General features: G+C 41.1%; 3 protein-coding genes across 5 annotated transcripts in view; all 3 read left to right on the top strand.

The window, feature by feature from the left end:
• The first annotated feature begins 136 nt into the window (after positions 1 to 136).
• LOC109889446 (ATP-dependent RNA helicase SUPV3L1, mitochondrial) lies at positions 137 to 8,527 on the top strand. 3 transcript variants are annotated; one of them, XM_020480876.2, is made up of 15 exons: positions 137 to 605; positions 2,221 to 2,298; positions 2,429 to 2,536; positions 2,661 to 2,775; positions 3,109 to 3,277; positions 3,441 to 3,552; positions 3,730 to 3,807; positions 3,938 to 4,029; positions 4,211 to 4,391; positions 4,608 to 4,701; positions 5,129 to 5,348; positions 5,470 to 5,550; positions 5,676 to 5,852; positions 7,108 to 7,256; positions 7,448 to 8,527. In XM_020480876.2, the coding sequence occupies exons 1-15, from the start codon at positions 320 to 322 to the stop codon at positions 7,854 to 7,856; spliced, it is 2,349 nt and encodes a 782-aa protein (XP_020336465.1). In that variant the 5' UTR covers positions 137 to 319; the 3' UTR covers positions 7,857 to 8,527. The 3 variants fall into 3 exon arrangements, with proteins under 3 accessions (XP_020336465.1, XP_020336466.1, XP_031660817.1); XM_020480877.2 differs by lacking the exon at positions 137 to 605 and adding an exon at positions 641 to 1,538 and having other exon boundaries at positions 7,448 to 8,049; XM_031804957.1 differs by lacking the exon at positions 137 to 605 and adding an exon at positions 1,573 to 1,705 and having other exon boundaries at positions 7,448 to 8,049.
• Positions 8,528 to 11,495: 2,968 nt separating this feature from the next.
• On the top strand, positions 11,496 to 12,692 carry LOC109889445 (hexokinase HKDC1-like). The gene is made up of 2 exons (XM_020480875.2): positions 11,496 to 11,618; positions 11,900 to 12,692. Exons 1-2 carry the CDS (start codon positions 11,562 to 11,564, stop codon positions 12,038 to 12,040), a joined length of 198 nt encoding a protein of 65 aa, XP_020336464.1. The 5' UTR covers positions 11,496 to 11,561; the 3' UTR covers positions 12,041 to 12,692.
• Positions 12,693 to 21,710: 9,018 nt separating this feature from the next.
• The window catches only part of LOC109889444 (hexokinase-1-like), a 39,039-nt gene continuing 36,119 nt past the window's right edge, over positions 21,711 to 24,630 (top strand). The window contains exon 1 of the mRNA XM_031804964.1: positions 21,711 to 21,825. The gene's annotated coding sequence lies outside the window, so the exon portion shown is untranslated. The remainder of the gene's footprint in view (positions 21,826 to 24,630) is intronic.

The raw sequence follows: 24,630 nt of genomic DNA on the forward strand, positions 1-24,630 counted from the left end.
ATCATTTGAACGTATAATCACGGTATTTTTATAGACACAATTATATGTTTTCTAATTAAATCAACGCATTTTCTGAATTACTATGATATATATTTTTACATATTGCTACAGGCATATTTTTCGACTCCAATGCAAACAAGGGTCCTCCTGCACGTTGTATCACAGAATGAAGCCCATTTAGACAGTCCTCTGCTACAATACTGTGCAAAAACGTACCAGCAAAAGATTATGACACATTGCATAAAATGGGACATTGAAATGTGTTAATTGACACACCAGACAAGGCAACATAATCGCGGACTGTATCTAGCAACCAAGGATGTCAGTAAACCGCTGTATGCTGTTGTTCTCAAGAGTACAGCCCAGAATATGCGCCATATCTGTACGAAACAAAAACGCTCTGGTGGACAGTCGTTGTGGAAACTTTGGATCGACAACGTTATTGAAAGACCCCTGGTCTGGTCCTCTGACCTCCAGGCGAGATGTTTATTCGAACAGTTCGTCACGATCACCAGACACCTCACTATTTGTGCCTCTCAACATCAAGAGTGATGTCGACGATGGTTGGGCTGTGGGAGCTGAGCTCACGCAACCCTTGGACAGAAGTACTGTATTTTTAACATCTATATTGTTGCGTTATGTTAATGTTGAGTGCCAATTAGACATGAGCTGTTAGTATAGCTGAAATTGACATTTTTGTAATTTAGTGCCAAGATGGCTGCGAGGTGGCTTCAATACAGCAGCCCCTGTCTGTCTTCCAGGGTTATACACTATTGGAAGATCATGTACCACTATGCTTGTTTACAATAAGCTGCACTGAGGTCACAAGGCAATCACGTTTACATGAAGACACCATGGAGCTGGCACGAGATATGGGTGGGAAAACGTACCTCAATGCAGAGATGGAATAGGCCATTGTACCTTTATCCACACTATGATCAAGAAGATTGAAATACTGCTAGTTTCCCAGAAACAACCCTTTTTGCCCTCATGCTAGCTAGCAGTAGCCACCGAGGCATTTTGGAATGGCCGTGTCAGCCAACCAACCCCTTTGTTCAATGCAACGTGCCATTCCATAATGGCTGCTGCTAAGGATGAAAAGGGCAGTTGTCCAGGAAAACTAGCAGTACTTCAATCTTCTTGATGGAGCAGTGTGGATAAAGGTACAATTGAGTTCAGTGGCATATCCCATCCCTGCATTGAGGTATGTTTCCCAACCTATATCTAGCACCGACTCCACACTCTTAATGAAGATCTGATAAAGGATATCCTTTAAAAAAAAATCTAATAGGGAGGGCCAACTAAAGGTGTTAACCCTCCAAATCGCTCAAGCTAACTGGAGCACTGAACCAGGTGCTCTTAAATATCCTCAGTGCCAGCAAAAGTGAAACGCCTTCTGACTAACGAGGATGACAAGTCAGCACAGGTGTAACACATACTGACTAACGAGGTGCCACCGATCGGTGCACCCAAAGTGGTAACGTCCGACCTCGAAATCTAAATGGGAAAACCAAAACCTGTAACAATGTGATATGGAAGTAAGGGGATTTATGTTTCTAGAACCGTGCTGCAATTGAGAATGGTTTCATGTTTGGATGCAATATTTGCGTGGCTTCCAGAGCCAATTCGCCTTTAAGCAGACGATGTAAAGTCCTTTGGCTAAGAGTAACGGTATACTGGGGCAGCCATGGCCCTGAGACATGGGGTCTGTATTCTAACAGTATACTGGGGCAGCCATGGCCCTGAGACATGGGGGCTGTATTCTAACGGTATACTGGGGCAGCCATGGCCCTGAGACATGGGGGCTGTATTCTAACGGTATACTGGGGCAGCCATGGCCCTGAGACATGGGGGCTGTATTCTAACAGTATACTGGGGCAGCCATGGCCCTGAGACATGGGGGCTGTATTTTAACGGTATACTGGGGCAGCCATGGCCCTGAGACATGGGGGCTGTATTCTAACGGTATACTGGGGCAGCCATGGCCCTGAGACATGGGGGCTGTATTCTAACAGTATACTATGGAGCCTTATAGCCATGTCTCAGTAACAGCTCGCTATGAGTCTGAGACTTGTGAACGTTTGGTCACATTCCCTGTCAATATATATTATGTAAAAGCTGTTTGCTGGGACTCTCTTCCTATAATGTTTATAGCTTCAAGAGTAGGCCTGCTCTACATGGCTGTTTTATCAGTCATTACTATGTGGTTTCTCCTAACAGGTGAACTTCTAAAAATACTGAATAAGTTCTACAAGAGGAACGAGATGCAAAAAATAGCTGCGGATCAAGGTCTCGATGGTGAGAACAACAATCATTTTCAACTAGTTGGCCTACTGGTATGGTACCCTCATCAAATATATGTTTAGTGATCATACTCTTCCAACCAAGCCTCATGGGCATACCAAAACATTCATCTCTGTGTTGTTAGCTCGTCTCTTTCACCAAGCCTTCATCAGTTTTCGGAAGTATGTGCTGGAAATCTCTACACTCAGTGCAGACCTTCATATCATCCTCAATGATATATGCTGTGGAGCAGGTGAGTACAACACTCTTCTTATGACGTAATGAATCAGGTGATTGAAAGCAACTGTGAGTTGGAACTGAATTCCAACCCCATCACACCCTCTCAACTGCTGAGTGTGTTTGCTTGTGTTCACCAGGCCACATAGATGACCTTTATCCTTACTTCATGAGACATGCAAAGCAGATTTTCCCCATGCTGGACTGCATGGAGGATCTACGAAAAATCAGTGATCTGCGTGTACCAGCTAATTGGTAAGTATCACCTCATCTTCGTGTGATCTCAACATTAAACACATTTTACAATCGTTTTTGTGGTTTTATTGTCACATACACAGGGATAGGTGCAGTGAAATGTGTTGTTTTTAAAAGGGTCAGCCATAGTAATGCAGTGCCCCAAGGGCAAATTAGGGTTAAGTGCCTTGTTCAAATGCACATTGACAAATTTTTCACCTTGTCGGCTCATGTATTCGAACCAGCGACCTTTCGGTTACTCGCCCAACGCTCAAGATATGTATACATACAGCGCTGTGTTCACACAATACTCCACACAAGTGTCTTTCAGCCATGCACCTGAATGTTTCCCAGGTACCCAGAGGCTAGAGCCATCCAGAGGAAGGTGATATTCCATGCTGGTCCAACCAACAGTGGAAAGACCCATCATGCAATTCAGAGATACCTGGCTGCCAAGTCTGGTGTCTACTGTGGACCGCTGAAGCTGTTGGCCCACGAGATCTTTGAAAAGAGCAACACTGCTGTTAGTATGACTCCTCTTTCACTAGTAAACCTCCATAGAGAAGACATTAAGAAAGCTTTTTGTGTAGCTAATACCTTGAAACAATTGAAGCAAAAATGTTTAATTTAATTCTCAGAGCTCTATGTCGAAGGAGGACGTTAAATCAAAGTTTCTTTCTCCCCAGGGCGTGCCATGTGATTTGGTGACAGGAGAAGAGAGAACATTTGTGGATGCGGAGGGGGGACAAGCTGAGCATGTGGCCTGTACTATCGAGATGTGCAGTGTCACAACTCCATGTCAGTGTCTTCTCTTACCTCTCAACTTAACCTCATGTACATGAAATATGTTTATTTTATCACTTCCATGTAAGTATTGGGTTCATGTTCTGCTAGAGCTAGATATTTGTTGACATTGGTTATCACCTGCTGTGTTCACTAACGTGTGAAACGTGTCGTCCTCTGTGTTCTGTCCAGATGAAGTAGCGGTTATTGATGAGATCCAGATGATTAGGGACATATCGAGGGGATGGGCTTGGACCAGGGCTCTTCTCGGTCAGTAACTTCACTGTATTGTTATTGTATAGAAATTACCAGCTATTTACTAGGTCAATAACAATATGGTAAAATTATAATTTCACAGTTTTAACTAATGGATTATTTGTTTTTCTCTGTCTGGGAATAGGTTTGTGTGCTGAGGAGATCCATGTGTGTGGAGAGCCTGCTGTGATTAACTTTGTCACAGAGCTCATGTACACAACTGGTGAAGAGGTGGAGGTGAGTCTTGCCAGTCTGCTGAACATTAGTGTGTTCGGCTTCTAATGAGACTGTCAGTCATTTGGGGTAGAGGCCTGCTTGTCATTTACATGATTCTGCTGAATATCAATTAAAAACTCTTGACTTCTAGTGTTAAAAAAAAAAAGCCAAGTGTCTTACAGTTGACATATTCTACTGGCAGGTTCGTAACTACAAGAGGCTCAGTCCGTGCTCAATTCTGGACCGTGCTGTGGAGTCTCTGGATAACCTGAGACCAGGCGACTGTGTTGTCTGCTTCAGCAAAAACGATATTTACTCCATCAGTAGGCAGATCGAGAGCCGAGGCCTGGAGTGTGCCGTCATCTATGGAAGCCTTCCACCCGGTAAGGCTTTCCTCTGTTCTTATATGTCCACAGAGCACAGTGATTGAGATGATGGAGATTTAGAATGGAGTGAAAAATGTAAAATATGGACATTCAACTTGTTCGGGTGCTGGACAGAAAAACAAAATGGCTGATGTACTCCCGCCGTGACATCACTCAATCCTTGAGGTGTAATAGTGTGCATCATTAAAGCACTGTCAATCATCCGCTCAACAGGGACCAAGCTATCTCAAGCAAAGAAGTTCAATGACCCAGAGGACCCATGTAAGATCCTGGTTGCAACGGATGCCATCGGGATGGGACTAAACCTGTGAGTTGAGCGTTGAAGCTGATCTTATTAGCTTATTGTTTTAATTGACCTCTGACAATCCATATTATGTTTGAAGTACATTGTTCTACACATTGTCATAAAACTACTAAAACAGAAGAAAATAAACTAATTTCTTGCATGATTAGTTGATTTCAGTTTGCTGCAGCGTTGTAGTTGTTGCAATGCACGAAATGTACAACTTGTAATTGAAATGTACGACATTTGTAATTTTTACTTTGAATTTTCATTTATTTTTCCTTTACCAAAAAAATCTATCAACCCCTACAAAAATGTCCATTAATTATAGTCCACGTAATAATTCACATTTCCTCTTGCTGCAGGATTATTTTGCTGCTGTAGCACACTGGCTCAAATGTAAGATCCTACAGCTGTATAAGCTCTGTCTACCATGCCCCTCCCACATTAGGAGTATCAGGAGAATCATCTTCAACTCCTTGGTGAAACCCAACATCAATGAGAAGGGTGAGAAGGAGCTAAACACCATCTCCACGTCTCAGGCTCTCCAGATCGCCGGGCGGGCCGGACGCTTCAGCTCCATCTTTAAAGAGGGCGAGGTCACCACCATGCACCGCGACGACCTGCCTATCCTCAAGGAGATACTCAGCAGGACCGTCCACGCCATCGAGGTGAGGAATATGGACTGTTTCTGACCTTTGATCTCCTGTGTGTGGTATATCTGACTATTTAATATCCTTTATTTAATTTAATGACAATGAAGTATGACATTGTTAATTTTCCGAATCCTAGATAGCTGGGCTGCACCCTACAGCAGAGCAGATTGAAATGTTTGCCTACCACTTACCTGATGCCACCTTGTCCAATCTGATAGTAAGTAACTTTACTTCACTATAAATTACTCTGTAATGAAAATTAAGATTTACTGTTAAATTCACAGATTAGTATAGATTTATTTGTGTTAATTTAAAAGTAACCCTTTTTCTTTCTATCCCCAGGATATATTTGTGAGCCTCTCGCAAGTTGATGGTATGTACTTTGTGTGTAACATTGATGACTTCAAGTTCCTTGCTGACATGATCCAGCACATTCCCCTCAACCTGCGCTCTCGATATGTGTTCTGCACTGCGCCCATCAACAAGAAGCAGCCCTTCGTGTGCACCTCCTTCCTGAAGGTAGGAGCAGAGACATCTTTACAGCAGAATCATCCGGCAGGGTAGCCTAGTGGTTAGAGTGTTGGACTAGTAACCGAACGGTTGCAAGTTCGAATCCCCGAGCTGACAAGGTACAGATCTGTCGTTCTGCCCCTGAACAGGCAGTTAACCCACTGTTCCTAGGCCGTCATTGAAAATAAGAATCTGTTCTTAACTGACCTGCCTAGTTAAATAAATAAAAAAATCCCCATTCCATTAGCAACACTGGTTAAAACGTCTGGGCCCGCATTCACAATGTAGGAGTGGTCATATACGGTATCACCTTTTAGGCCATTATCAACCCTTTACACTCGTACCCGTATGTATACAGGTTGAACATGGCAAATTTGGACACTGATAAGTGCCCTAAATTGGAATGCATTGGCTGTACAGTAACATGCTATTTATAATGGACTTTTTTTGGATTGCTTAAACAACAACCGTAATTGTGTAAAGGTGGGGATGCAGGGCTGTGTTCCAAACAAACTACAAATATGTTTGCTTCAGTTCCTCAATGGGAAAGCTAGGAGAGATCAAAAAAGCACCTTATAGCTGAAGGCTCTTTCCTTGAGCCATAAAAGTACATTTAAATTCCATATGAACTGTGTCCAGTCTGGAGAGGTGTGTCCACTTGGAGACACCAGTTAGACCTCACACTCAAACTCTTGTAATTATTTTGTCTTATGTTGCACCTACCCCAAAATTGTCATGGATATTGTTATTATGTAACTCCATGTCCAGCATATTTTCAGATTTCATTATAAAATGTGGCAAAATCAACGTTATAATGTTTGGATTCAATCTTGTCAGGTGAACTGTTGGCCTCAACTTTTAAAATAATTTTCCCATGATCTCTGAACTGTTAATGTTTTATTTCTGCCCTATATGCACATTCTTTTCCATATTTATTCCGTAAGAAACATTTCAAATGTAGCCCTACAGGCCAATTCCCAAGAGTGTAAAGAGTTAACAAGATTGTATGGACAGGGGGAACCTGACTCTAGATCAGCACTCCTCCTCTGAGACGCTTTGTGAATACGGGCTCTAACCTCAACCTCATTGATAAGCTTTTGTTAGTTGTTGGGCTTTAAGGAACATGACATCAGTGTTGTTACGGCAGCAGTATTGATAAGATCTATTGTGGGTTGGGTGAATTACGTCTAAAGGTAATCCTATGGTAATTGGGTCTGGATGATGAGGCACTGAGTGTCTGAGGTGACACTCTCTCCGTCTCCAGTTTGCCAGACAGTTCAGCAGAGATGAGCCTCTGACCTTTGACTGGGTGTGTCGGCTTGTCAGCTGGCCCTTGGTCCCACCCAAGAACATCAAGGACCTGGTGCACCTGGAGGCTGTCCATGATGTGCTAGACCTCTACCTCTGGCTCAGGTGATCCCGTCTCTCACCACTCTACCTTACCAAAACCATTCACCAATCACAATGACCACGTGTTCTTGTTGTGCTAAAGGTCAATCACAGAATTCAGTAACACAATGTGCCTAATAAGGTCATTGATTGTCTTTATTGCAATTATTCTCAATCAGATATTAATAACACTCTCTTTTGGACTTTGTCTCCAGCTACCGCTTCATGGGCATGTTCCCGGATGCCAATTATGTCCGGGAGATCCAGCAGGAGCTGGACAGCATCATTCAGTTGGGCGTGCGCAACATCACACGACTTATCCGAGCAACGGAGACCAGCGCCACCCCTGGGATAGACCCCCTCTCCAGCCAGAGGAGGCCGGGGCCCAGCCCAGTATCCCCAAGGAGGGTTCGAGGAGCTCCCAAGGCCCAGGACAGTGGAGTAGAGGCTAGGCAGCTGGACAAGTCCCTAGGCTCCCGCCTAGTACAGGAGGGCTTACTGACTCCCGACCTCCTAAGGCAATTGCAGAAGGAGTGGTCCAAGGAGCACCGTCAAGAGGAAGTAGGAGTCAAACTGGTTGCGGAAACTTTGAATAATAAAATGAAAGGGAGGAAGAAAAAGTGACCGCTCCAGTCTCTGACTTAGTTGTTGTGAAAAACAGGATCTGTTTCCTGTTATTTTGACGAGACTTCATTCCAGGCTGCATTATGCAGCTGTTGACCAATTGGACTGTGTGTGTCCCAGCTCCTGTCTATAACTGCTCAAAAACAGTCATTTTGTGAGCCAAAGGGTAAATAAATATGTTATTACAAAGTCATTTTGTACTCTTATTTTATTTTTATCACTTGAAAAGTAAAATGGTTGACTGCATCACGTAGATAGTCTGTCTCATGCAGCAAGCAATGACTAATTTTTACACTGAGGCAACATTCCTTGAGCAATTTGTGCCCACCCTATGCTTCTGCTACACTATGGTAACAAACTTAAATGTTATGAGACAGTCTCTTGCACTTTACACCACTAATTATATGCTCCTATGTATGATTTGTGAAACTGACAGTATAAGTGATGTGATTTTTCTTTTGACAAGGTCTTTGTATTTATTTTATGTGAGACATGAGGTGACAAATCTCTAATTCTTTATTTTACTCGTAACGACAATGTAAACATGTCCTCAAGCTTTATCACAAATGGTTATAAGATGTCATGTCAGTGATTTTCTTGCCTTATGACACTGATTAAGGTCTTTTATATTGAACACTTCATACCACATGATAAAGGTTATGTGACACTTATACCATGCTGAGACCTTGTGCTGCGTTCTAAGTGTTCTCTCTGAACTGGGATTAGCTTTAGCCCGTTTCAAAACACAACAGCCACTGGGATTAGCTTTAGCCCGTTTCAAAACACAAAAGCCACTGGGATTAGCTTTAGCCCGTTTCAAAACACAAAAGCCACTGGGATTAGCTTTAGCCCGTTTCAAAACACAAAAGCCACTGGGATTAGCTTTAGCCAGTTTCAAAACACAACAGCCACTGGGATTAGCTTTAGCCAGTTTCAAAACACAACAGCCACTGGGATTAGCTTTAGCCAGTTTCAAAACACAACAGCCACTGGAATTAGCTTTAGCCAGTTTCAAAACACAACAGCCACTGGAATTAGCTTTAGCCACTTTCAAAACAATAGCCACTGGGATTAGCTTTAGCCACTTTCAAAACCCAAGAGCCACAGAGTGGGAATGGAGACAGAATTTCATTATTTCCTAATTTGTTACAATACAATAACATTTGTGAACTAATTGAAGCTGTTATTTGAGAGAGGGGATATGATGTTTCAACCTTCTGAATTGTTAGAAATTAAAGCAGTGATCACTCTTCTACTGTGACTGAAATGACCCTGGATCCTCCAACCAAGGTCCTCCTAGGAAAACATGGGCTTGATACCGTATATAGATCTAGGCTTCCATTTCTGTTGTTGAACCCATCCTTTGCTTTTGAATTGGACACAGTAAAAGGTCCCATGGTTCCAAAGGAAAGTGCTCTTTGGAACCCGAGCCAAGGCATTGCTAGGAGTAGTGAGAGAGAAAGACTAGAGCTAGGCTACTCATTACTGAGCCAATGGAGGGGCCATGGATTAGGAAAACAACTAGTTGAGGAAGAAAAACACTCATACAACACTCACATTGTAGCTGAGGGAACACAGAGCCACAAGCTCAAGGACTGAAACAGTTTCCTCTCGAAGTTTGTGAGATTGTTCTGATTAAGGTTGTATTGCTTTGAGTAGACACATTTGTAGTTGCAGGATAGAATTGACAGGTACCAGAAGTGAACATGTTTGCTGTGCACTTGCTCTCTTTCCATTCCTCTAAGCCTCAGGAGGACCAAATCAAAAATGTGACACATTTCTGATGTGTGAAGGATTGTATTTGATAAGAAACTCGTTTTTTGGGGTTATGTGTACATACTGTAAGTAGCCTAGTTGCTATAGAAATACAGATGTTGGCTAATTGATCATTAGAAAATCCTTATGCTATTGTTAGCACAGCTGAAAACTGTTGTTCTAATTAAAGAAACAATAAAACTAGCCTTCTTTAGACTAGTTGAGTATCTGGAGCATCAGCATTTGTATGTTCAATTACAGGCTCAAAATGGTCAGAAACAAAGAACTTTCTTCTGAAACTGTCAGTCTATTCTTGTTCTGAGAAATGAAGGCTATTCCATGTGAGAAACTGAAGATCTCATACAACGCTCTGTACTACTCCCTTCACAGAACAACGCAAACTGGCACTAACCAGAATAGAAAGAGTGGGAGGCCCCGGTGCACAACTGAGCAAGGGGTCAAGTACATTAGTGTCTAGTATGAGAAACAGATGCCTTTCAAGTACTCAACTGGCAGCTTCATTAAATAGTACCCGCAAAACACCAGTCTCATTGTCAACAGTGAAGGGGCGACTCCGGGATGCTGGCCGCCTTCTGGCCATTTTGAGCCTGTAATCGAACCCACAAATGCAGATGCTCCAGATACTCAACTAGTCTAAAGAAGAACAGTTTTATTGTTTCTTTAATCATCAACAGTTTTCAAAAGGGGTTTCTAATGATCAATTAGCCTTTTAAAATTATAAACTTGGATTAGCTAACACAACGTGCCATTGGAACACAAGAGTGATGGTTGTTGATAATGGGCCTCTGTACGCCTATGTAGATATTCCCCCAAAAATCTGCCATTTCCAGCTACAATAGTAATTTAAACATTAACAATGTCTACACTATTTCGGATCAATTTGATGTTAATTTAATGGACAAAAATTTGCTTTTCTTTCAAAAACAAGGACATTTCTAAGTGACCCCAAACTTTTGAACGGTAGTGCACATTAACTACAGTATGTTGTAATTTCAAATAGTCAGCTGTGTGGTTGTCATCAGGGGTTGAATTATTATTTGGTTCTGAAACTATCCCCATAATTGATGACTTTTACATAATTTTCAACATAAATACTGTAGTCAAGAGGACAGTTTTGGGCTTCACCTTTTCTTTCACTTGTGGACAGTCCAAAGTAGTTTAGGTATTTAGTCTGAAGTATTTAGCAATGCAGCCTAGGTTAATGATTCAATCCATGTTTACTCTAGACACCTGAAATGGGAGTCTTTTCTTAATGAGTATTATCATTCCAAAAACATCAGACAGTCTCCAATGAATTATCAATCGAACTAGCTACCTGCAAAGCCACTTACATGTGACTTAACAGTAGGTGTGAACTGCACTGACAAACATGGTCATCGTGTGACTATATATTCAGAGTGTAAGGTTTCTGCTCAGGGTGGCAGTTTTCCTCTTTGCCTGTGAACAATGATAGTTAAATCTCCCTAGTTCTTTCTCCCTTTCTCCCCCCCCCTCTCTCACTCACTCACTCTCTCCGCCATCCTCCCAGGTACCCTTAGAAAGAGGCCTTAGGATTCCCACAGCACGGCCTACGTTAAAATGCTGCTCTCCTTCGTGTACAGGACAACTGATGGGACAGGTGAGAGGACTGGCTACAGATTGAAGGTTTACCTTGTTATTCATAATGCGGAACATGATCATGTTATTACCATGCTAATATCCTTTATCACACTTTATTCTGAACCGTCACTGAAACAGTTTATGAGACGTTGCGGTTTAAAATCATATAATTAGATTCAAATTTGAGTGATTCAAATTTGAGTGATTACACGTTTATTATTGCAGAGCAAGGAAAGTACTTGGCTTTGGACCTGGGAGGAACTAACTTCCGGGTACTGGTGGTGAAGATCCGGAGTGAAGATCCGGAGTGGAATAAGCAAGTCTGTCCGCATGTACAACAAGATCTACGCCATCCCTCTGGAGATCATGCAGGGCACAGGAGAGGAGGTGAGGCTGCCACTGAGGGGTGTACTGGAGGATCAATGAGTTATCCAGCTAACTTTGATAAACAACCAGAAAGAACTATTGATTTTCTGCTTCATTAAGAAATCAAAACGTAGATATGTGTTTTGATTGTAGAGTCGATCAGCCCATTTCGAGCTTATCTTTCTAAAAAGTAATGTTATTTCAGAATATTTAGGCAAGTTAGCTGGCTAACTCATTTATCCTGCTTTGCAGGATACCCCTGTGGTGCCTAACCTTAACCTGACCCGATTCTCTGTTTCCAGGTGTTCAACCACGATTTCCAGTGCATCTCAGATTTTCTGGACAACATGGGGGTGAAGAATACTCACCTCCCGCTTGGTTTTACCTTCTCCTTCCCCTGCAGACAGACAGGAATCGATAAGGTAAAAGTAGAATCGTCATGATAAAGATCAGCAACCTTAATGCCAAAGAATGGCAGTTATTTCAATGTCCTGTCTGCTTAATCAGGGTAAGACATTACATTATTTTTCGAGTATGTAACAGCTCTCCATTGTAATACTTCCTTCCTTAGGGAAGTTTGGTTAGCTAGACCAAAAGGGTTCAAAGCCACAGACTGTGAAGGAAGTGATGTGGTGGAAATGCTGCGAGAAGCTTATAAGAACAAGGAATGTGAGTGAAATGGAACAAGCCCTACTGTGCTCTGTAATAGCTAGTCTGGATGGAAATAACTATACTATCGCCAATTTTAAAAGTATCCATAGGCCAAATGTAATATTTTGTTTCCAGTAGCAATTTGAGCTCGATATTCTTGCTGTGGTGAATGACACAGCGTGCACAATGATGTGTTCATATGAAGACCCCAAGTGTGAGATGGGACTCATTGCTGGTATGTAGGTTCTAGCTATTCTCATCCTGGTGATTTTATACTGCACTACACTAACAAAACAGTGAGATGTGTATGATCTCAGAGTGAAATGCTGCCCCCTAGGGACGAGGAGTAACGTGTGTTACATGGAGGAAATGAGAAACATGGAGATGGTGGAGTGGAACAAGGGATGGACGTGTGTAAACACAGAGTGGGTCGGTTTAGGGGAGAATGACTCCCTAGAGGACATCTGGACCAAGCTTGACAGAGAAGTAGATGAGGGGTCATTGAACAACGACAAACAAAGGCAAGTTGTTAATATCCAGATCAGACTGACCAGGGTTTCTAAAACTATTGGTTCAGGACCCAAAGTGGGCCCTGGGCATGTGAGAGGTGGGCCACGAGTTACTCTTCATTTGGGTTGATGGAGGACAATTTAGGTCACGGGACGAAGGTCAATTTCTCATTTGGGTCTCGCGCTGAAAAGGTTTAAGAACCTCTGATGTAGAGGACACCCTGGTACCAGATCTGACTGAACACTTCATGCACAAAAATAATTTTATAATAATAATTTTATAACAATAATAATAATATATCATAACTTACTGTGCTACTAGAGGACACCCTGCTGCCAGGGATTGTCATTCAATTAGTTTCTTATCCATAGTTCAGTCTAAATCTAATACAAATGAATTATTCAACCATGTTAAAGAGAGATACATTATGCTTCATTATGCTTATGGGAATTTTCCCTGACCCATAATCATTTAAAAAGGCTTGTTTCAAATTCTGCATGACAATGTCCCCATATTAGTAAATAAAAAGGTCCAGACTATTGCCCTGGCAATACAGTGAAATATTGAACAATTTAAGCTTTTTTTGCATGTTGTCATATCCTGTCATATCCATGTCATATCCTGTTTCCCCCCAGGTTTGAGAAGTTGACCAGCGGTATGTACTTCAGGGAGATAGTGAGACAGATTCTCATCGACCAACCAGGAGAGGTCTTCTATTCCGAGGCCACATCACAGAGCTTCTGAAGAGAGACCAAGTAGTACAGCTACTAAGGTCTGTAGTAATAGTAGACAGATCCAACGTAAATCCACATGGGAAATATAAGATTAGTAAAATGAATATGTGCTTTTAATGCTGGTTAGGGTTAGTTACAGTAAGTGTTTACACTTGCATAAGTGAAGTAGGCTTTCATACCAGGGTTCTCTCCATTGTGATATCATCCCTTCCAACTAGAGTTTCTATTGGACAAATTCAGGTATGCCCCTCCCCGCAGTGTTGCCAACTTAGCGACTTCGTCGCTATATTTAGCGAGTATTCAGACCCCTCTAGCGACTTTTTCTGGTGTTATTGGAGACTTTTGGAGACTCTGACGTGAAAGCACATATCTTTCTTACATGCTGACCAGACCGGACACGTCGCATGCGCGAGCGTCGCAAAATACATTTAGAAATCCATGTTATTCAATTATTGCGCCCACACTTCTCACGAGCATCTGCGATGCCAAGGGCCAAAATAGAAATCCTTTCTATTTCTGACGCAGATCGTGCTGCAAGTCCTGCCTCTCCCATCTCCTCATTGGTTTATAGAAGCAGGTGCCAACGTGCCATCTCCTCATTGGTTATACCCATATGGGTGATTGAAAGACGAAATGTTTTGCCGGTTGTCGTGGTAATACTATGAAAGTGTAGATACCGATCACCATATAAGTTCAAAGATGAAAAAGCCTGAGAGGAGAGATGACTAGAAACGATTCGGTTGGCCTTTTTATGTGTGGATTAATTGTCGGAGTAGAGGACCTTGTGCATTTCAGATAAAATAACAACTCAATGTTTATATCCCATGACAAATTAGCTAGCAACAGCAAGCTAGCTAAATAGGACAAATTAGCTAGCAAGTGCAAGCTAACTAGCTAAATTTCCATACATGTTTAATGCTTTTCGACCTGTCCCCAAATTAATGTTTGTTTTGAAATTAGAGTTTGTTTTGATATTTTAACCTGCGTGTTGTGATCGCGTTTGGTGAGGGGGGAAGCCGCCGCTGGCTGATCCCGCCCTGGCTTACATTCAGGGTGGGATGTAAATGTAAAAAACAAAACAACAAAAAAAATTTTTTTAAATAAAAAACAAAGTAACTCCGCCAGAGTGTCTCTTTTGGGTCACTTTTGCCGGTCCCAAGCCCGGATAAAGGAGGAGGGTTGGAATTGTGACATAAAAAACAGAAACAAGAATCGACAGAAGAAAGTTAATTTGTAGTTCTAAACATATTTAGGGTGTTTTTTACTCCCTTTTTGTCTCTCCCACAACGTTGTTCCTCTCTCCTACAGCATCCATTACAATTACATGCACATGGCCAATTATGCAAATTAGTTTTAGGGCAGCCAATAGCTACTTTCCTTACTGAGGAGTTGGCAACACTGCCTCCCCATTTTGTTCTGTTTGCTGCTTCTGTTAGGTTACTTTGGTCTTCCAAAAATGTCTAAAAAACCTACCTATTCACTAAGTATCTTGATGAATCCCACAGCACACCCTCACCCCTACGTTTCTTTCGTTAACATATTTACTAATGACCTGCCACTGGCTCTGAATAAAGCCTGTGGATGACTCAACACTAGGCATGTCTGCTACTACAGCAAGTGAAATGAATGCAACACTTAACAAAGAGCTGCAGTCAGTTTCAGAATAGGTAGCAAGAAATAAGTTAGTCCTAAATATATCCAAAACTAAAAGCATTGTATTTGAGACAAATCATTCACTTAACAATAAACTTGTAATTAATAATGTGGAAATTTTGCAAGTTGAGGTGACTAAACTGTATTTTCTTACTAGTATAGACTTTGCTGCTTTGTTGAGGAAAGATGACTAACTATGACTGTGATTTGTGGTTGTCCCACCTAGCTACCTTAAAATGAATGCATTAACTGTAAGTCGCTTTGGATAAAAGCATCTGCTGAAGGACTAAAATGTAAAATGTAGTGAATACACCCCAGGCGTACAAGAAAATCAAGTTTGATACTCCTCTATATTTCCCCCCAGTGACCGCTTGGCGCTACTGCAGGTGCGGTCCATTCTGCTGCAGCTGCGTCTGGGCAGCATACGTGATGACAGCGTCATCGTCAAGGTGGTGTGGTCCATTTTTTTATATATTTAAAAAAAAAATAACAACAAATCAATACAGGAAGAACATGTGGGAACGCAAGTATAAATAAATAATATACAAAGGACAATTGGGCTAGGGGGTATAGGGTGCGGGGCTGGAGGCGGGGCTAGGGTGTACAATATCACATTAAACAAGGACCTAACACTTATAATTCTAACAGCTTTTTTTGTTAGTAGAGTATTTAATTGTCTTAAAATATAGTTCCATTTATTTTTGTAAGGTAAAAAAAATGTGGTGTTTTGTTTGTAAAATTTACATTCATGAATATGACATTTGGTCAAAAGAATTACATAAAATTGTTTCATCTTATTTCTATTGTAGGTAAATAATCCAAGCAGTACATCTCTCCACAATAGTGTAAAATCTTCATAAATATGTTCAATTATAAATCTACTGATGTCTTGCCACAGTTTCCTTACATGAATACAACGCCAAAAAAGATGCAACACTGTTTCTGGGTGGTCATTACAAAAGGTACAATTTGAGTTGATGTTTTCCTTAAACTTCTTCATATAGTGGTTGGCAGGATAATATTTATGAACCATTTTAAAGGAAACTTCCTTAATTTTGTTAACAAGTAGGCATGTGTGCAGCAACATCCAAACTTTTTTTCCAAAAGATATTATCAATAGATCTGTTCCAATAAGGCATGACATAAGGTATAGATACAACATCTTGCTGAAACAAGATTCATATTGCTCTTGTTGAATGGACCAAAAGAGAAACAAATCTTTCCTACTGATGAGTCAACAGAGTCAATAGAAGGTAGGCTCTGAGGGTCTTGACACATTCCTGAATAATAAAGCAACACCTGAGGGAATGGCATCTAAAACAATTGCAAAATCTTTAGGTGTTACGGGGACCTTGTAAAGTGATAAGAATTCCTTATAACTAAGTAAAAGACCCTCTGCATTTACAAGTTGGCTCACCAATAGGATATTATTTCAGAACCAATATTCTAAAAACAAATAAGTATTTTTATACAATATATCACGATTATTCCATATATAATACCTGTGTTGAGAAACATTATGCTTATAAATTAAGGACCATGATAAGAAAACCTGCCGATGAAAAGCAGAGTCACTGGAACTTTGTCAATATTAGAATTGCAAACCAACATGAAGTTAAGGCCACCAAAAGTAGAGAAGACATGACGAGGAATAAAATTCCACATAGAAGTGGGTCTTCTTATGAATTGTTTTATCCAATTGATCTTAAAAGTAGTAAAGGTAGTAATGTCCAGAAAATTCAGCCCACCATACACATAAGTATTCATTACAACAGTTTTCCTAATGTAATGTGTACGGTTTCTCCACAGATAGTTGAAAAGGATCTGGTCTATCTCCTCGCTTATTTTACAGTCAAGATATAAAGACAGAGTGCCATATGTTAGTCTAGAGATACCTTCAGCCTTGGTTATTAGGACTCTTCCTTTTAAAGATTAAGTCCCTCTGTAGCCATTGATTTAGTTTATTCTGTTTTTTTTATAAGATGTTTAAAATTGAGTAAGCCTCTCGACTTCTGCTCCTTAATAATGGTTATACCTAAATATGTACAGTTGAATTCAAAAGTTTACATACACCTTAGCCAAATACATTTAAACAGTTAACAATTCATGACATTTAATCCTCGTAAAAATTCCCTGTCTTAGGTCAGTTAGGATCACCGTTTATTTATAGGATGTGAAATGTCAGAGTAATAGTAGAGAGGGTGATTTATTTCAGCTTTTATTTCTTTCATCACATTCCCAGTGGGTCAGAAGTTTACATACACTCAATTAGTATTTGGTAGCATTGCTTTTAAATTGTTTAACTTGGGTCAAAAATGTCAGGTTGCCTTCCACTAGCTTCCCACAATAAGTTGGGTGAATTTTGGCCCATTTCTCCTGACAGAGCTGGTGTAGCTGAGTCAGGTTTGTAGGCCTCCTTGCTCGAACACACTTTTTCAGTTCTGCCCAAACATTTTCTATAGGATTGAGGGCTTTGTGATGGCCACTCCAATACCTTGACTTTGTTGTCCTTAAGCCATTTTGCCACAACTTTGGAAGTATGCTTGGGGTCATTGTCCATTTTGAAGACCCATTTGCGACCAAGCTTTAACTTAACTGATGTCTTGAGATTTTGCTTCAATATATCCACAAAATGTTCCCCTCCTCATGATGCCATCTATTTTTTGAAGGGCACCAGTCCCTCCAGCATCTTCACAAGGTCATTTGCTGTTGTTCTGGGATTGATTTGCACTTTTTTCACCAAAGTACGTTCATTTCGAGGAGACAAAATGTGTCGCCTTCCTGAGCGGTATGACGGCTGCGTGGTCCCATGGTGTTTATACTTGCGTACTATTGTTTGTACAGATGAACATGGTACCTTCAGGCGTTTTTAAAATTGCTGCCAAGGATGAACCAGACTTGTGGAGGTCTACCATTTTTTTTCTGAGGTCTTGGCTGATTTCTTTTGATTTTCCATTGTCGTCAAGCAAAGAGACACTGAGTTTGAAGGTAGACCTTGAAATGCATCCACAGGTACACCTCCAATTGACTCAAATGATTTCAATTAGCCTATCAGAAGCTTCTAAAGCCATGACATAATTTTCTGGAATTTCCCAAGCTGTTTAAAGGCACAGTCAACTTAGTGTATGTAAACTTCTGACCCACTGGAATTGTGATACAGTGAATTATAAATTAAATAATCTGTCTGTAAACAATTGTTGGTAAAATTACTTGTGTCATGCGCATAGTATATGTCCTAACCGACTTGCCAAAACTATAGTTTGTTAATTAACAAGAAATTTGTGGAGTGGTTGAAAAATGAGTTTTAATGACTCCAACCTAAGTGTATGTAAACTTCCGACTTCAACTGTAAGTTCTTCTTTCACTGGAATACCATAATATGAAGGTTTCACACAATATTTGACAGCTATGAGTTCACATTTATTAATGTTAAGATATAGACCAGACACTTTGGAAAAGGATTGTGTCACATTGGTCAATATGGGAATTTGGTTTGCATCTTTCAGAAAAGAATGTAGTTTCGTCAGCCAGCTGGCTTATAATTTCTTTACCAGCAATGGAAATACCTTGTACAGGACTATTATTTAAATCATTTGTGAGAAGTTGGGTGATGAATAAAAACAGATACAGAGAGATAGGACAACGAAGCCAAATTCCTCTCTTTAACTCAAATCTAGAAGAGGTGCCATATGTCAAGTTGATAGAGCTGTTACCATTTGTATAGAGAGTCTTAATAGCCTTACAGAAAAAAATCCCCAAAGCTAAATTTCTTAAGGGAGTGGAAGAGGAACTGATGCTCTACTGTGTCAAATGCTTTATGAAAAAAACCTACAAATAATATGAAGCTATCCTCAGTTATTAGGTCTGAGTAGTCAAGTAGGTCTAATACTAGTCTGATATTGTTAGAAATATGTCTGTTCCTCATAAAGCCAGACTGTGTTTCATCAATGATTGCATCCAGGACTTCTTTAATTATTTTTGCAAGTAGTAAGGTTAATATCTTATAGTCATTATTAAGAAGACAAATTGGACACCAGTTATCGATGAACAGCACTTCTTTTTTAGGCTTAGGTATCAGTGTTATTAACCCCTGACTCATTATAGAAGGGAGAACATTGTTTTTAATACTCTCTAAAAAAGACTTCAAATAGGAAGGGAGCTACTTGTTCAGATTTTTTTTTGTAAAATTCTGAAGTAATTCCATCAACATCTGGTGATTTATTGTTCTTTAGATGTTTGATAGACTCTATAATCTCTTCAACGTTGATGGGTTCATCACACTGTTTAGATTCTTTATCACTGATAGAGAGAACATTATTTAGTGAGTCAAAAAAACATATCTGTGGATTCCTGATAGTAAGTAGATCTATACAATTTCCTGTAAAAATTGCTACAATATTTAGCGATTCATTTTTGCTCATGTGTAATAACACCATTAATGTTTAACTTGTGGATAGTGTTACTTGTAGAGTGAAATTGCTCAAGTCTAAAGAAATAGGATGAATTCTGTTCTCCCCCCTCAATCCATTTTTTCCTATATCTAATAATGTCTCCTTCTGCTTTTAATCTCTATATATTATCCAGATTATCCAGCTTCTATATATATTATCAATTTTATTTCATCTCTATATATTATCCAATTTATTTCATATATATATATATTATCCAGTTTATTTAATCTATATATATTATCCAGTTTATTTTGCAACTCAATCAGTTTCATCTTCTCCTCCCAGAGAGGTCGGCTGGGGACCTCTGAGAAAGGGAACATTGTGGTACATTGTCTCCGCCTGGTGGCCAACGTTGTCGACACAATCCGATAGAACCGTGGGCCGAACCAAATGGACATCACTGTGGGGGTGAACGGAACGCGCTACAAGTTGCATCCACAGTGTGTAGTCTCCAGGGGCAAGGGAATTTTCGATTTCACAGGATTATAAATTATACTTGTGTCGTTTAATTGGTATGAAGAAAGAAGAGGATATAATATTTCTGGTCAGATGAGACACAGCAAGGAAAGACTAATCAAACCTCTAGAGGTAGCATGTGGTCAGGAGTCAAACTAACACGAAGGTTGCAGTAAAACGCTTAAAAAGACACACCCTATCCCCTCAGCCCTCAAATTAAGTGGAGACTTCTGATGACGTATCATGACGTCTGACAAGTATACACTTGCAAGGCAAGGGGCGAGGAAGAATTGTTTCGGTCATTATTTTACATTCACCATTGTTGCATTGCTAACGTGGCTAGAAGAGCTTAGTGAGATAACCAACAACTCACATTAAAACAAATTGTGTTGCAATTCCCGAACAATCATCAACATGCCTAAAAGAAAGAGTGCTAGCAAGGGAGATGAGCCTGCAAGACGTTCAGCACGTTTGTCATCGAGACCTGCGCCCAAACCCCAAAAAAGAGCTGCACCCAAAAAGCCAGTCAAAGGAAAGAAGGCAGGTGAGAACGGTGATGCCAAGGCTGAGGCGAAGGTTGAAGCCGCTGGAGACGCCAAATGAAGAACTGTTTGAAGTTGTGATCATTCTGTGTACTTGGTGACTGTACAGTTTAAAAATAAGTATTTTTTACCAGGTTGTTTTTGTAATATTAAAATATATCATTTATAGTTCATTGTGGGCTTACATTTGACGTAAATGAAGCTATTCCAAGGGGTTGCCACGTTCATATCCATTTTATGCCTTGTTTAAATGAATCCATATCCAGTCAGTTTTAAAAACCAACAACAAAAAACTTCTAAACCTGTTTTGTTTTTTGTTTTTTTACTGCTGAATGTTATTTTCCTACATAAATCCAAACATTAAAGGCAGCTAAAGTGTGTTTCTAAAATGTTTAAGAGGAATAGGGTTTTTGCCACTCCTTTTAGTTTTTTATTGTACAAGTAATATGAATTAATTACATACCAAATGTTTTGAATCAACATCAGATCTTCTCATTCAGGAGACAAAAGACACCGTTTGAAAGTAATCACTAACTTCTATTAGGTCAACACACAAAATAAAATATGTGAACTTAATCATTTGTTCTATTGTTTATTTTCTTAAATTGTTCTGTAAAAACAGTGGAAAGAGCTATTGTGACGCCTATGAAATTTGAAGGAAATAATGATTTTTAAAAGATCCACCATTGGCCGGAAATTGGTCACTCGTTCATACCGCGATGATTGTTTTCAGTGTGGATGCTTTATATGCACTACAGTCAATTATGAGTGCATGTCTACTTATATTACATATATAATTATTAATATACGCCTACTGTATGATAGCTAGCAAATTAATTAACTATCTGACGTTAGCCTGCCTAGCTGGAACTTCAGAAGAAGGAATATGTTTTATTTCTACAATTTCCGAAAGATAACCAAAACATATTTACTTTTTACGAGACGTGTTTGTGCCGTTATGTGCACTATTATCACAATTTCTAATGTATTTGCATTCGTTTTTACTTACACTTGTATGTCGACTTCTCCATTGATGTTGTTTTTAAGTATTCGCAGACTTTTCTTAGCGGATGTACAATCGTCGCGAGTTTCAGGCCCCGGAGTGAAGATGATTGTAAACTCAACTGTAAACGAGGGCTGAGGGGCTTACGTTTCAAACTTCCCTTGCTTGGCTAATAATTTGGACTGCCCTCCAGGATGACGTGGATCCCACCTAGGGCACAAGGTGAAGGTGTGTCTTTTATGAGTTTGAACTGCAGGCCTAGTCCAGACTTTGACAACTTGTAGTCATGAGTCAAACCAACACCTAGTCCAGACAATATATATTTATTATGGATCCACCTTAAGTTGCCAAGGCAGCAGCTATTCTTCCTGGGGTCCAGCAACATCAGGGCAGTTATATACAGTGAAAAATATTACATAACATTACATAACACTTTACCCTATACATTTAGAGTGTTCCCTCAGGCTACTATCACATATTCACAATACAACATCCATGTGTACGTGTGTGTAGAGTGCGTGTCTTATCATGTGTGTCTGCCTGTGTGTGTCCCTTCACAGTCCCTGCTGTTCCATAAGGTGTATTTTCATCTGTTTTTCAAATCTGATTCTACTAGTTCAGTGGTTCCCAAACGTTTTATATTCCCGTAGCCCTTCAAACATTCAACCTCCAGCTGCGTACCCCCTCTAGCAGCCGGGTCAGCGCACTCTCAAATGTTGTTTTTTGCCATCATTGTAAGCCTGTAAACTCACCACAGGTTAATGAAATGGTGTGCTTGAAAGGATGCACATAACTCTGCAATTTTGGGTTGTATTGGAGAGAGCCTCAATATTAAATAATTTCCCACACAGTCTGGGTTTGTATTTAGTTTTCATGCTAGTGATGGTGTCATCGCTCTCACACTCCCACATACTGACTGGTCACTGGAAGTTCAACATGGCACCTCATGGCAAATCAAATCAAATTTATTTATATAGCCCTTCGTACATCAGCTGATATCTCAAAGTGCTGTACAGAAACCCAGCCTAAAACCCCAAACAGCAAGCAATGCAGGTGTAGAAGCACAGTGGCTAGGAAAAACTCCCCAGAAAGGCCAAAACCTAGGAAGAAACCTAGAGAGGAACCAGGCTATGTGGGGTGGCCAGTCCTCTTCTGGCTGTGCCGGGTGGAGATTATAACAGAACATGGCCAAGATGTTCAAATGTTCATAAATGACCAGCATGGTCAAATAATAATAATCACAGGCAGAACAGTTGAAACTGGAGCAGCAGCACGGCCAGGTGGACTGGGACAGCAAGGAGTCATCATGTCAGGTAGTCCTGAGGCATGATCCTAGGGCTCATGTCCTCCGAGAGGAAGAAAGAGAGAATTATAGAGAGCATATGTAACGGATGTGAAACGGCTAGCTTAGTTAGCGGTGGTGCGCACTAAATATTGTTTCAATCGGTGACGTCACTTGCTCTGAGACCTTGAAGTAGTTGTTCCCCTTGCTTTACGATGCTTCGAGGGGTGACTGTTGTTGATGTGTGCAGAGGGTCCCTGGTTCGCGCCCGGGTATGGGCGAGGGGACGGTCTAAAGTTATACTGTTACACATACTTAAATTCACACAGGACACCGGATAGGACAGGAGAAGTACTCCACATATAACAAACTGACCCTAGCCCCCCGACACATAAACTACTGCAGCATAAATACTGGAGGCTGAGACAGGAGGGTTCAGGAGACACTGTGGCCCCATCCGATGACACCCCCGGACAGGGCCAAACAGGAAGGATATAACCCCACCCACTTTGCCAAAGCACAGCCCCCACACCACTAGAGGGATATCTTCAACCACCAACTTACCATCCTGAGACAAGGCCGAGTATAGCCCACAAAGATCTCCGCCACGGCATAACTCAAGGGGGGGCGCCAACCCAGACAGGAAGGTCACATCAGTGACTCAACCCACTCAAGTGACGCAAAGAACTCTCTGAGGATCTGAAAAAAAGAATTGTTGCTCTACATAAAGATGGCCTGGGCTATAAGAAGATTGCCAAGACCCTGAAACTGAGCTGCAGCACGGTGGCCAAGACCATACAGCGGTTTAACTGGACAGGTTCCACTCAGAACAGGCCTCGCCATGGTCGACCAAAGAAGTTGAGTGCATGTGCTCAGCGTCATATCCAGAGGTTGTCTTTGGGAAATAAACGTATGAGTGCTGCCAGCATTGCTGCAGAGGTTGAAGGGGTGGGGGGTCAGCCTGTCAGTGCTCAGACCATACACCGTACACTGCATCAAATTGGTCTGCATGGCTGTTGTCCCAGGAGGAAGCCTCTTCTAAAGATGATGTACAAGAAAGGCCGCAAACAGTTTGCTGAAGACAAGCAGACTAAGGACATGGATTACTGGAACCATGTCCTGTGGTCTAATGAGACCAAGCTAAACTTATTTGGTTCAGATGGTGTCAAGCGTGTGTGGCGGCAACCAGGTGAGGAGTACAAAGACAAGTGTGTCTTGCCTACAGTCAAGCATGGTGGTGGGAGTGTCATGGTCTGGGGCTGCATGAGTGCTGCCGGCACTGGGGAGCTACAGTTCATTGAGGGAACCGTGAATGCCAACATGTACTGTGACATACTGAAGCAGAGCCTGATTCCCCTCCCTTCGGAGACTGGGCCGCAGGGCAGTATTCCAACATGATAACGACCCCAAACACACCTCCAAGTCGACCACTGCCTTGCTAAAGAAGCTGAGGGTAAAGGTGATGGATTGGCCAAGCATGTCTCCAGACCTAAACCCTATTGAGCATCTGTGGGGCATCCTCAAACGGAAGGTGGAGGAGTGCAAGGTCTCTAACGTCCACCAGCTCCGTGATGTCGTCATGGAGGAGTGGAAGAGGACTCCAGTGGCAACCTGTGAAGTTCTGGTGAACTCCATGCCCAAGAGGGTTAAGGCAGTGCTGGAAAATGATGGTGGCCACACAAAATATTGACACTTTGGGCCCAATTTGGACATTTTCACTTGGGGGTGTACTCAGTTTTGTTGCACTCACT

This window comes from Oncorhynchus kisutch, linkage group LG25 (assembly GCF_002021735.2).
Source record: "Oncorhynchus kisutch isolate 150728-3 linkage group LG25, Okis_V2, whole genome shotgun sequence".
Lineage (NCBI taxonomy): Eukaryota > Metazoa > Chordata > Actinopteri > Salmoniformes > Salmonidae > Oncorhynchus > Oncorhynchus kisutch.